We start from the raw sequence: 14,028 nt of genomic DNA, 5'->3' as shown, positions 1-14,028 counted from the left end.
TTGAAGTGAAATGAATTGTGCTGATCTTACTCTGGATGGTATTTCTCTTCTATATTAAATGTAATAAACTTTCAAGTCATTTTTGAGAAAGATATGTCCTTTAACTCAAACACTGAACAAATGTCTGCCCTCTGTCTCAGAGTGGTGCTGGAAGACTATTCCATGCATTTATCATTTCAAAGATGGACTCCTATGATTTCTTACTCTCAGGATGTCCCAGTGGTTCTGTAAAAAAGCCTCCAGCGGATCCACATTGCTGCAGCAATAGTGACTATAATTCTCCATATTAGCTTCTCATCACCGACTTCCTGTAAAACTCTGAACAGAATTTAAAATCCTCTTGCTCACATATGAAACCATTAATAAGCAAGCTCCATGATATTTTAAAGACGTCACAGTAGCATATTATCCCAATAAAGCTGACTGCAGGCAGAGTGCAGGATTACTTGTTTTCTTTAAACATTCCAAAAGTACAATCTGAAGCAGGGCCTTCAGCTTTCATCCTGTGAAACCAGCTCCTACTCAGGCAGGCGAGCATTCAAAATTGAAAGCATACCTGTTATGCTCAGTGCCAACTCCATAGTTTTGCTTCTCTTTTACTATTCTTCTGTTGTATCTTTGCATGATTTTTGAGTTAAAAGTAGTCTTTATTTTTCCGACACTCGACCTTGCAGTCCCTCAGGTCATCCACCGTTGAAAACAAGCTTCTTAAGTTTATTTTTCAAACCTGTTTTTCCAAAAGGTTTGAAAAGCAGAGCCAGAGCTCTGTGCCTGAGATGACCAGATTAGGGATATTTGCTATCACTCACATCATACAGATTCAAGTATAATAAACTGTCCTAAGCATTTGAGTCTCTCTGTCTCCAACAGTGTAACACTATATACGAGAGAGCAGAAGTATAATAGGTCCCCTAAAAAATTGGGTTTTTGATAAGCCATCTTCAGGCTTCTGAAAGATCCCCCACGATGCAGATCTCCCCACTCTGTGTTAATTTGTATGCCACTACTGTCATTAGCCTTGTGTCTTGTGTCTCTGTAGTTTGTACTGTTTCTTCTCTCCCCTCTTGCTTACTATATCTATCTGCGCATTACTGGTGTCGGAGACTCGTGATTTTCAATTGAGGTTACTTCCCCTCCAACATGCTGAGTGTTCAATGTTGCATTGTTTGTTGTCTCTATATGTGCTTTTATTCTTTTTTACCCTCTTTCCCCTCGGCCGAGTCATTCACAACAGATAGCTGCCCTTATTGCACTGCGTTCTATTGACCGTTTCCTCCTGTTGAAAAGGATTTTTCTTTCTCTCCCACTGTCACCAAGTCCTTGCTCAAAGAGAATCGCTGGATTTCCAGGCACAGCATTGCGGTGTGCCCAGAGATGATTGCTGTTGTGAATTTGCTTTATACAAATAAAACCTTGAAAAACATTTTTTAAAAACACACAAAATGCCACCTGACACCAATTCAAAACACTCTTTGTGTGCTTATTTTACCCCCTTAACACACACTAATGCATATATTTGATATCCCCGGTTGAGAATTACTGATGTAGATCATAAGTATTTCATTGACTTTCACATCAGTCATGTGCTGTGAAGCTCAGTGAATGAATTCTGGCTCTCACTGCTTTAAACTGTCAGCATGTCATCACCAAAGCCACTGAGACACATGCAGAAAAAACTATGAATTTGCATACTATGTATGAGATCATATACTTACACAAATACTTTACACTAATGGTGTTTTTAACCAGAACATATCAAACACTTGTGAAAGACAGGTTGACAGATTTGAAGTCATGATTTTTAAATCTGTTTCAAGAAGCTTGAACTAAAGTCGAGTGTAACCCTTTAACCAAGCCTCAAAATCCTCTCATCATCACATGGCAGATAGAAGGTGGCCACGTGTGCGTGTGTGTGTGTGTGTGTGTGTGTGTGTGTGTGTGTAAGCTGAGTACCACACCTGAAGCTGGCTAAGAACTAGAGCACTGGAGAGATGAAACCCTCTTGCGTGCAGACCTGGTGGCCAGCTGTCCCTCAAAATAAGACTGGGCTTGCTAGCTTTATCTTGCTTTTTCTACTTTATGAATGTTGTTAGGAGATGATAATATAGCTGACCGTTATATCACACCAACCCACGGGGTATATCACTCAGACAGACATTTCATGTTATATAATCATTCCATTTACATGCTGTTTTGCATAGAAATCCTGATACATGGCGTTCTTATAAGAGCCCTGCTGTGAGCAAACACGTTGAAGAAAGAAATAATGCAGATCTGATTGTCAGTCGGGTGGTAAGAAGGTTGAAAAAAAAAGCTTTTTTTCTTTTCAAACTGTTTTCTAATAATGTCAGACCAACCTGATATTGTTGCATCAGACTGACAGTAATCACACATCCAAACAAACAAACTGCAACTGTGACATAAGTAAACAAATCAACTAACGGTTACATATATTTATCAGAAAAATACTCAAAAACAAATTTTCTGTGGTAAGCCACATGAGTCTAAATGTTACAGGTTTTGATTTGTATGGTTTTAAAAAAAAGCTAAACCTACTAATGCACTGCTCAAAAATGAAAGGAATACTTAGAAAACACTTCAGATCTCAATGGGAAAAAAATGCTGGATATCTTTACTGATGTGGACTCGATAACGTGTTAGGAACACAAGGATGACACATAGTTTAATAGAAATTATAATTATCAACATATAAAGGGCTGAATTCAGAGACATCCCAAAAGTAACAGTGAAAATAATGATGCGGCAGTCTCATTCATTTTGCTGAAATTTCATTGCACTAATTTAAAATGCTACTCCGTACTTTGCATGACCCCATGTGCTCATATGCATACCTGACAACATTGGGGCATGCTCCCAATGAGATAGCAGATGATGTCCTGAGGAATCACCTTCCAGATCTGGACCAGGGCATCACTGAGCTTCTGGACACTCTGAGCTGCAACCTGGCTGGGTTGGATGAACTGAAACATAATGTCCCAGAGGCAGTCTACTGGATTTGGATTAGGTAAGCATGGAGGCAATCATTGCCATCCATTCTCCTCCAGGAACTGCCTGCATACTCTCACCACATGAGGCCAGACATTGGTAAGCACCAGGAGGAAACCTGGACTCAGCTCTTCTAAGTGCCTGTCTCCTGTAATCTGATCCATGCTCCTGAAACCGTGCTTGGAGACACAGCGAACCTTGCTTGGCAAACATGCCTGGTAATTTCATGTATCGATGCGCATCCTGGAAGGGGTCGGACTACCTGTGCAACCTCTAGGATCCAGCTATCGTCTCATGCTACCAGTTATGATGCAATCATAGCCAAACGGACAGTCCTAAAAGATGAGGTGGGAGAAAAGTCTGTGGGCTCCACCTGTAAAACCATTCCTGTTTCAAGGGTTGTGTCATTGTTGCCCCTCTAGTGCATTTGTTATTAATTTCATGAACACCAAAGCAGCTGCCCACTGCTGGTGTAGAGTCAAAACTCAAAACCGTAACCTCACATGAGCTTCTATACATACTGAAATCAGGGCTGAGCATTTGACGACATAGTAAATGTCTGGAGACTGAGTAGTCATGCAGTAGCAACCTCAATCTGCACATACTGAAGTTTTGTAGTCTTTGTCAGCTTTGCCATCCATTTGTTGCATTGTCAATTCAATTCAATTCAATTGTCAATTCCTGTGGGAAATTGACACAGGCCTTTACTTGACCTGTGACCTTCACGTTCACATACAATTGGTCTTTTTCTGCATTCAGAGGAGGTGCCCCCGATGGCCCTGCAGAAGAATGCAGGTTTAAAATACTTCCACACTGGCTTCATTTTTCAGACCTGGAAGCTACACATTCATATTTTACATGCAGTCTAAATTTGCAACTCATCCTGTTGTGGATGCTGAATGCCTGAATCAACTTTCAAGGCACTTCATCCAATAATAATACAAAGATATTTCAATCGGAGCCAAAGCTTTGGATCGACTACCTTACAGAGCCATCATTGCTGCAGAGCCACACTGCTTTCTTGGCTAAAAACATCAAAAAGAGGCAGCTAGACATCCCGTTTGTGGTGGACTTTTAGAATGAAGCGTTTAGGCTTCTTTGGGTCCAGGTTTTCATTCATTCCATTCACTCACTAAAGCTATTATCAAACACATCATAATGTATTATATTTGGCACTCATAAACACACACCATATAAAAATGAAAACACCAGAAATGCAGATATTAATTTTAGATACAATCAGTCTCGTTTTGCTTCAACTTAATGATGGAGACAAACTTTACATGTGAACACAAGTGTCGTTATTACAAAGTCTGATTTTAATTTCCTTATTACCAGTTAGCCTTTGGTCTGGTTGTCAAACAGCTTACAAGAGCTATGCTTGTTTTTCTGCATTTTAAACATGACAATGAATCTCGATTATTATACCCAAAATATGCAATTCTGTGCAGTATTCAGGACACAGAAGAGCTTTTCGCAAAGTGCAGAATTACTCAGTGTGTTGACACTACCTGGTGGATAAGCAGCTTTTAGAGGTGCAGTACTCACTTTTAGGGGCCTCTATGTCCATGTCCATCAAACAGCAACCACAGCAGAGTAGGAAACCATTTGTATTCATTCACGGTTCCAAAAGGAAGACAGCCAGATGATTCAGCAAATCTCTCCAAAGACAAACGCGGACGTCTTGAGGGAGGTTTGCACTTTTACCAGCTACAGAAGCACAAGGTTTGTACACCCTCTACCTGTACATTAACACCGATATTCCAGCTCACACTGATGCAAAAACACTTCTATTCTAATAGCGCGCTTAATGAACACTTCTTGTTGAGCTTAAAACATAGAACCACCTATTTATGCCGTTCTTAATTACACTGAAGGAGACTGATTTTTCGCGATCACACCAACACAATAAAAAGACAGATTTATATGGTGAAATGTCAAAATGTTCCTTTTGTCAATTCTTCAGGATTCAGTTATTAAGAGAAGAGTTTTTTTGTTCAGAACAAAGTTAAAATGCATTAAGTACACTTAGAGGCTGACAGCCTGTCAGACTTCTCTAAGGACCTTAAAAAGCATGACAGCAGGCTCACTTCAGGTATGCAGTTTTTTCTTGTGTTGATGGAACAAGAGAAGAATTGCTATCTGGGGTAATTTAACTTCACATTAAGGATGCAGATTTAAAGGTCAGCTGTAGCAAACTGTCCCAAATCAAGGCTTGGCCTAAAAGAATACAAGACCCTTTAATTTAACCATAAGAAACCAGAAATAAGTAAATTCACAGTCTGTGAGATAAGCAGTCTAAAGTTAGGTGCACGGTGAGCTGGGATGCAAAATCAAATTTCATGCCTTGTTTCTTTTTTTATTGGTTTCATAACAGGTAAAAAAAAAAGTTGGCATATAGATTTATTAAGCTTAATGTTGTAAACGCTACTTTCTACTGCTCCCTTACTCACAAGAGGCCACCACAGAAGGTCACTCTGCATGTTTACACCAGATGGCCTTCCTGACACAACCCCAAAGGGATTCATGTCATCTTGTGGGACCAAAGCAGGGAATTGTTTAGGTATATCCAACTTTTATATGATTGCAAGACAGCATTAAAGGGTGTGCAGCTTTTTTTAATGTCTTCAAATGAAGACAAGTTAATCAAAGAAGGAAAAAGTGTCACATCCACAGACGATTGCACATCCACAGAACCAGCTGTGCAATCACCTGAACAAGCAAAACCTATTTGGCTGATGGAGATCTATTTAAATGGTTGACAGCAAAACACAGATAAACAACATTATTTTCCTACTGCTTTTTTCCCCTTTGAAGATTACAACACGATTGAAAACCATATTCTTAGATTTTTAGATCTTAATGCCCAAGCTATTACATTTTCCCATATTCCCCAGGCCCCATATTAAACTCAGATTAAAGACCTAAACCTAACTCTTACACCCATCACACCCACTGCCTAACCCAACCCAACTCTATCATACGAGTTATGTGTAATAGAAAAATAAAAACATAGTGACATTCTTATTAAAAAAAAGGTTACGCATATTGCCAAATTATTATTTTTAGATGCTTTGACTCAGAAACATCTGGAATGCCAGGATATGTTGCACGTATAGTTTACAATACAATGTTACAATGTTACTTTTCGGTGAGATAAACGTTCGCAGGTGTTGAGCCATACAAAAAGGTGAATAGTGACAGAAAGAATAGTGTAGCAGCTTTTATCCTGCAACATGAAAACTATATTATTCCATCTTCAGCTGAATCATCCAACAGTGATTTAGAGATGACATGAAGATGTTATGTTTATTTCAAAGATGGGGAGAAAACATGCTTCCAAAAACACACTACAGAAGTTTAGTCTTTTGAAGAAATCATCCATATTCTATTGTCTTAATCCTCCTCGGATGACAGATTGTAATGACTCATGGTGCTTGTCTCCACACGAACAACAACTGTGAAAAGTCTAACACCCTTTTTTCTGATGTGATTTGTCTTTACTGTGTCATTGTTTCAACATCCTCTTTAGTGCGGGGAGGGAACACATAGCCTGTAGGCCTTGTTGAGTGGGTGAGAGAAGTGGGATGGTGTTAGGATGAGGGAGCAAGGAGGGAATGGAGTAAAGGCCATGTGGGGTAGGGATTTTGCAAGTTTCATTCTGAGGTTTATGTGAAAGAAACATTTATTTGCACACATGTGCGAAAAAAATCCACTCGGTCCATGTATGTCTGGAATCCAGCATCTGATCTCAAATACTAATATGAAGGTCAGGCATGGGAAAGGGCGCTAAAACAATTGCTTAGCTGATCCTGCTATATCACAGTGGTTTGCTAAGCTGAGATGGATAAAGGAATAAGTGAGATTTACAAGGACAAACTGAGGAGAATGGCCATATGCTTAAACCGCTGTTGGTGAAAAACTATTCAAGTGGAGTTCATAACCATTCAGCTTTGTAGTGCTGCATTTTTTCTTCTTCCTCCCCGCGGCTAAGTCATTCAGATAATAAGGTTTCTCTCAATAACAGAGCAGACATAGATGCATTCAATTTACATTTTGAACACAAAACATTAAAGGCCAAATTCATTAATGGGAATTATCACATCACATGCTGGAGAGGTTAATAAGAGGAGGGGTGGTGCTGGATGAATGTGAGGGCGAATGCTTCCTTTCTGTTTGCCCACAATCCATCTATCTATAATACCAAAATAAAACATGGACGATTCATCATATGGAAGGCAGGCAGAAAATGTCCTTGACTCATATTTAGCCTGCCGGATCCCTTCCAGCTGTATATTACTAACCTTCTTCTTCTTTAGAGGTCACCACAGCAGATCATCTCCTTCCATCTTACCCAATCCCCAGCATCCTTCTCTTTCACACCAGCCCTCTGCACGTCCTTCTTCAATACATGCATGGTTCTCCTCTGTGGTTTTTCTCTTCTTCTCAATCTTCAACATCCTTTGTCCAGTATATCCACTGTCCCGCCTCTGCACATGTCCAAACCATCTCAGCCTCTCTTCTCTCGCTGTCTCCCAAAGCACTCAATGTGAGCTCTCCCACTGATGTACTCATTTCTGATCTTGTCCCTCCTGGTCACTCCCAATGAAAATTTAACATCTTCAACTCTACCACCTCGGTCTCCTGTCTTTTTGCCAGTATCCCTTTCTCCAACCCATACATGATAGCAGGTTGTAAACCCTCCTTTTCACTTTTGCTGCCATCCTTCTATCACAAATCACTCCTGACACCCTGCCTGCACTCTCTTCTTCACCTCTCTTCTGCACTGTCCGTTGGTTTGGATGGTTGACCCCAAGTATTTAAACTCATACACCTTCACTACCTCTACTTCTTACAGCTTCACTGTTCAACAATCTATTTTAACCACTTTTTAGTTATCAATTCTAATTCTTATTATTTAAAAGTGTCAACATATCATTGATATAATATCAACAATTATTATATGACTTTTAACATCAGCCATAAAATTAAGTGTTGTGAGCCTACTACATGTGTTTATTGCAGATGTATCAAAAATGTAATTATATCTATATATTGTGTCTTATATCATATAGTATTACATGATACTAAAATCTCATCAGTGTTAAGCATCATACATGCAGACATTCCATACTAATATTTTTTTTTCTTATATAATTAATAGTACAAAGAAGGAAAGACAGAAATTAAACCACCTCAAGAACATTTTTTTTGTTTAGCTAAGAAAAATTATGTTCCCCAGTCACAATCACATAATGCTAATTAGGAAGCATATTTACATGAAATGCTTATGCTGTACCATAATTATCCAGCAAAGTTAATGCCTTCATTATATGTTAATTACCTGCTCAACTTAAAAAGTATTGAGAAGTGAATGAGAAGGAGAAAAGTAAAGTATCTGCATCACTTCATGTTTCGCTCCAGAAAATCCCAAAAAGGTACTGATCTACTGTGTCTTTGACTTATCATCAGCACAGCCCAGTATCTTCCATCTGTTTGTGTCACAACATCAGGCTTCCAGCTGGGATTGTTGTCATAAGCCTTCATTCATAAATATCTTCTAAAAAATGGAGGCTTTTTGGCCCTGTGATGAACAGCGAGGCCAGGCTGATGTATTAGTGTTGTCACAAGCACATGAACTGGTGATAAGAGGCTGCTGCAGCTTCAGTATCTGCAGTTTAAACTTTCCACCCGACAAAAATATTTCTGAACTCTCCGTCTTGTTTTGGATCCACTGAAGATGACGACACCGTGCCTTTCAAATATGTGAAAAGGCACAATTATTCATCATTTTGAAGGTCCTAAAACATTCAGAAATATGTTCAATGAATATACTAAATGCACACTAAATTGAGTTTCCTTTTATAAGACAGAAAGATATGGCAGCAAAATGCTGATAATAACCTCGCCATTTTAATAATTTTCCATCCAAGTCAATACTTTTGTATATATATTTTACACTGTTATGTGTCCTTGTGCTTCTAAATAGGGAAACATGGCAGGGATGACATCAATACACGTGGCAAATGATTTGGCCCGCCTCAGTCATAGTTTGACTTTGTTAATAAGAGTTTGGTAGATCAATACCAGTCTGTTTACCAGTCTGAATCAGGTGAGACATTTCAACCATTTCAACAGCTGCTATAGATTGATCTATATTTAGCATCAGAGCTTTATCAATCTAATTATTCTTAGTAATTAACCTACTTCCCAAAATATTGAACAATGCCTTACATGTTTTGACAGTCTCAACAGTCTGACCCCGATACATCCAGTTTCTCAGAAAGAATGATGATTATCAGGGATGCTTCAGCTAATGAAGGTTCTAAGAACTGTGTGAACTGTGTGAATTAGGAGAAGCTGAAACATTTTTATTCTGTACTGACCTTATTATGATGAGTTAACAGCCAGAGTACATTTCAGGGCGGTCACTAAATAAATCCCAGACACCATTATGACACATAATTTCAGTCCACATCAGTTGAGGAATCATGTGGTACCCTTTACAACTTGCATGTAATTGGCAAATCACAAATTGTGCAAGTTATTTAAGCTTCTTTAGTCTGCCTACAAGTTGAGTGGGGGGAGGGAGGGAAATAATCTTTTGGCTATAGGGCCCTGAATGAGCTGTCTATTAAATGAAATGAAATGAAATTAAATTAAATGTTTTTCTGCACATGGGGCGGCTGCAGATGAAAATTACCTGTGCATTTGCATGTCAAACCCAAGTGCTCATGTAAACGAATGTGCTTTGTTCCTACATGTAACCACTGAAAACTGCATAATGAAATGTAAGCTTTTGTTTCAAAAGCTTGGGAAGTACATCAGTTATTTATTTATCATTTTTCATAATTTATGGCGGTGTTGTCAATCTATAACAGTGTCTATAAGCACATTTGGGTTGGGCATACTATTTATACAAGTTGCAATAATAAAATCAAACATAAATCTGATTCAAAATGATAAATAGTTTTCTGCAAACAGTGTAATCTGTTGGCCAAGGAACAGCATTAGTGCAGCTCACTGCTCAAGTCAGATTCCAACTTAAATGTGAGATCGAAACAACTTCAGAATAAATAATTGGCACATTAGTATATGATGACTTAATTCACTGTGAAACCCTAATCACCTCATTGTTTTAAGTCAGAGAATTCATAAAGTAGGTCATGTAGCTTCCTGTAGAGTATGCCTCTAACTGTGGCCTCATGACAGCCTCCATTAGCTTTTTTGTGTATCTGATAATTACAAATTTCCTGGAGTCCATTAATCTGTTCTGGCACTTTGTGCTTAGGCACTACCGTCAGTTCATAATGGTGTCAGTGCACTATGGCCTGTGCCACAGCAAACTAACATATGTGAATGCATATTTACAATACACTTACACATAGGCAATATGAAGTGACACTGCCATGTCAGCATATGTCAAAATGGAGCAGGACCACGTCAAGTGATGTGTCACTGCTTGATCGCTTTAAGGTCAGAGAGCCACTCATATGAAAACTGAAAAAAGTATTTATCCAGTTGAATCAGCACTGTTGGGCAGCAAAGAAGCAGAAGCAATGGCAGAATCAATGATAGAGGACGTCGCAAGGGAGACCCTTAAAATAGCTGAGTGCGAGGAAGAGGTGTCGGGTGAAGGAAAAGGGAGAAACTGTGCGGGACATTTGTAGAGGGCCCAGAGAGACTGAGTCAGGCAAAATAAACAAAGGAAGGCTGCTATCAGAGGGTCAGTTTCACGGGATCCATTTAAGAGGACGCTACGGCAATAAAAAAGCCAAGAGGACAAGTGAAAAAAGAGTCGGAAAAGTTTAAAAGCATAAACAAAGAAAATAAAAAAATTTATCAATGTCAGAGACAGACAACAAACTCAAAAGATATGTGCGTTAATCAAGTAATCAATGCATGTATTTCATTTCAAAGTGAGTCCACTGATAAAATCAGTCAAACTGACAAAAGAACGAGTGAAAATCTTAAAGGAAGCAACTGCCTTCAGCTCTGATCAGATGTGACGCTTTTATCTCTGCTCAGATGCAGAGTGCTGCTGTGAGCGTTGCTAGTAACAGCGCGAGTAATGGCTCAAAGGATACCAAAAGCTTTACATCATTTTCGTTGCTATGCAACCATCCTGTTATTATAAGAAACCCAAACTAAAGTAATACAGGTGATAATGTTTTTGAAAATCATAATGGGCAACCAAAAAAAGATGTTGAATTACCGCGAGAAGCAACTGGGGCATCGACCAAAAATGGTCCACAGAGAGCACCTGCTCAGAAATGTGTCACTAATGGATAGTTTCACATTTTTCCACGTCTGTGTTAAAACATTAGCGGATGGCCAGAAAAATAATGAAACTTAAAAAAAACAAAAAAAATTTTGCCTTGCCAAAAATGTTCTCATTGAAAATGATGGTAGACAAAATCTGCAGTACTCTGTCTGTGAAAAATGCCTTCAGCAGCGTGAGTTAAAACAAGTAGATATCACCTCAAGATTCTATTTAGTAAGAAATTCCTTTTTTGTTGCAACTCTTTGATTGGCACAGAGAAAATACCACTTGCATTTGTCAAACTCAGACTGGTTCTCTTGCTCAAAGTTGATGTTTTTGTAAAATATGTTTGTGAATTTCTTTTCATAGAATGAGCCTTTTGCACCACATCACTAAAACTGTCGGTGAAAATAAACAGCTAAAAGTAAGACAAAACGCAAAATAACTGTTGATTGGACCTTGATTAGAGCCTCAATCAGAATCAGAGAAGAAAAGTCAGAGAAAAAATGAAATTTGTCTGCTCACCCATCTCGGGATGGTGCCTTCCCTCAACAGGAACGCTGACTGTCCGCCGCAGCAGCTTGTTCCTGTGAGACTCTGAGCGCCTCTCGCGCATCAGCAAAGGGTGTACCTGCACAGGGAGAGCACAAGGTCAGTACACAAACTCACACTCCAGCAAAACGGCGACCTAAAGTTCTGTACAGAACAGGAACGCACAGCTACAAACTCTTTCTCTTTGACGCCTATGAGGAGCCGATGCTCATACATATTTTGACAAACAACTGCAGTACAGTTGCACTAATAATTTTAGATTTCTGTGAAATTATAAGTGCTTTTGGGAATAGACTGGAGCAAAAATTGCTTTCTAGACAAAACAGAAAATAGTTCTATAATGGGACTGTTTTCAAAATCATTAACGAACTCATAAACCTCTGGTGAAATCAATCAAACAGACCACATTAGCCCAAAGTGCCTTTATTATGTTTTATATGTTTTCTCTATTCCTTAGCTGGTTATATATAGATATTGTTGTACATGTCAAAACAAAGTCCAAGTTCTACCCAAAAATTATTATACATCATACTAATATATAAACTAGAGGCTATTTGACACCCAAATCTGGATATTAGATGGGTTAGGAGGCTATTTTTAATTGTCTATGGGGCAGGTTTCTTGAAAAAAATCAGCCCTGGCTAACTGATCCATAAAAGTCTCAGCTATGAGCAAAGCACAGCAAATATCACAGCACAAAATCTTTTATGGACTCCTGGTATATGAAGAACTGAAAGCTCAGCAAATTACTTTTATTTTAAGCCTTCATATTTAATATCAGCACAAAGCATGGCTAATGTGGTTAATATTACCATGGTCCCTTTTTGCTCTTTCTCCTGGTCTTATATTTATTTTTAATAAAGAATTCCCAGTTACAGTGCTCTTATTTACATATTTTTAGTTTTCTTGTGTTTCATCAGCTGACCAACAAACGCAAAATGAGGAGTGACAGCAGGTGAGATGGATCAATTGAGAGAGGGGATGAAAAAAAGGTGCAGCGGCAATGTCCTTTTTTTTTTTTTTAAATAATGTGGTTTTGAACATTAAAGCAAGTAAACTATTCTAATAGAATCCCGAAATAGATTTATGAGCCTGTAAATGAGGATAACATGAGCACAGTTAATGTTGGTTAAGATGTAGCCCACAGGCCAACATTTGGATCATGTTCTTTAAAGTCTTTTCACATCACCCAACAAAAGTAAAAGAAAGAATATATTATTAAAAAAAGGAATCACTGTATATCTTCCACAGCAGTTCACTTTGTGACTGAAAACCCAAAGCAAAAAGACAAGGAAAAAAATAAAAAAAACCACATTTCACACTGCTGCCACATTTGGGCCCACAGTCCCTGAATTCATAAAAGTGAGACTTGGGGGAAAATAAATGGGAGAATGTGCTGCACTAATCAGAAACCCTGGTCCTTTGGAAACTTCACAGTTCCACCCAGAAAATACAGCGTATACTGTACAGCACCGACCTATAAATCTTGGCTGAACACCAAAGCTAGTACATTGTTGGCAATGAGCCCCAGAACACCAAGGAAACACAAAGAAATGCCAACAGAACGCTATGATGAGACTTGACTCAAAATAACACACTGTGATGCACCAGTATGTGAAAGCTGGACTGCTGTATTAAGCTGCATTAGATTTAGGTTGGAGTTCTTACTAAACTATGTGTTTGCTGCATTTTAGTCCCATTTGGTTGATTGGATTGATGTTTGTAGCATTGCTTTATGACACCAAACACCTCACGTTTGCTCTTAAAAAGCCAGGCTTCAGCACAATCAAGCAGATATTTCAACAAAATTAACCCCCTTTCTCCACCTGACCATTACCAGACTGCAGAAAACAAAAAAGTGTCAGCACGCTGAAGGAGGCAAAAGGCAGAGCTCAGAGTTTAGTTAATATTAAACAAAAAGACATTCAAATGCCTGTAAATTTAATACATTTTTGGTCAACTTAGGCACCCAACACAGTTCAACATATTCTGCCTTAAGATATATTTGTCACCTTTGTTATTCAACTGTTTACTGTTTGAGTTGCTTCATTAGTTTTAAAAAGAATATTTCAAAGGGATTTCTTGTAACGTTTTCTTATTTAATAAAAATAATTTTTCTAGCTTTAAAGTCTTATAGTGCTTTTTTAAAATTAATTTTTTAGCGTTTTAGCTCATTTTCATATTCTGAACTTCTGAATCTATGTTCT

General features: G+C 38.5%; 1 protein-coding gene across 10 annotated transcripts in view; it reads right to left on the bottom strand.

Annotated features, from left to right (window-relative positions):
* The window catches only part of syngap1b (synaptic Ras GTPase activating protein 1b), a 182,724-nt gene that overhangs the window by 105,844 nt on the left and 62,852 nt on the right, over positions 1-14,028 (bottom strand). For all 10 annotated transcript variants that reach the window (XM_084944324.1, XM_084944323.1, XM_084944328.1 and 7 more), the window contains exon 3: positions 11,795-11,900. In XM_084944324.1, the coding sequence (XP_084800450.1) occupies positions 11,795-11,900 (106 nt within the window). The remainder of the gene's footprint in view (positions 1-11,794; positions 11,901-14,028) is intronic.

Source organism: Perissodus microlepis, chromosome 11 (genome assembly GCF_051167445.1).
Source record: "Perissodus microlepis isolate ML-2025 ecotype Zambia chromosome 11, ASM5116744v1, whole genome shotgun sequence".
Lineage (NCBI taxonomy): Eukaryota > Metazoa > Chordata > Actinopteri > Cichliformes > Cichlidae > Perissodus > Perissodus microlepis.
Note: the sequence above shows the minus strand (reverse complement) of the source record. Positions and strands in the feature narration are given on the sequence as shown.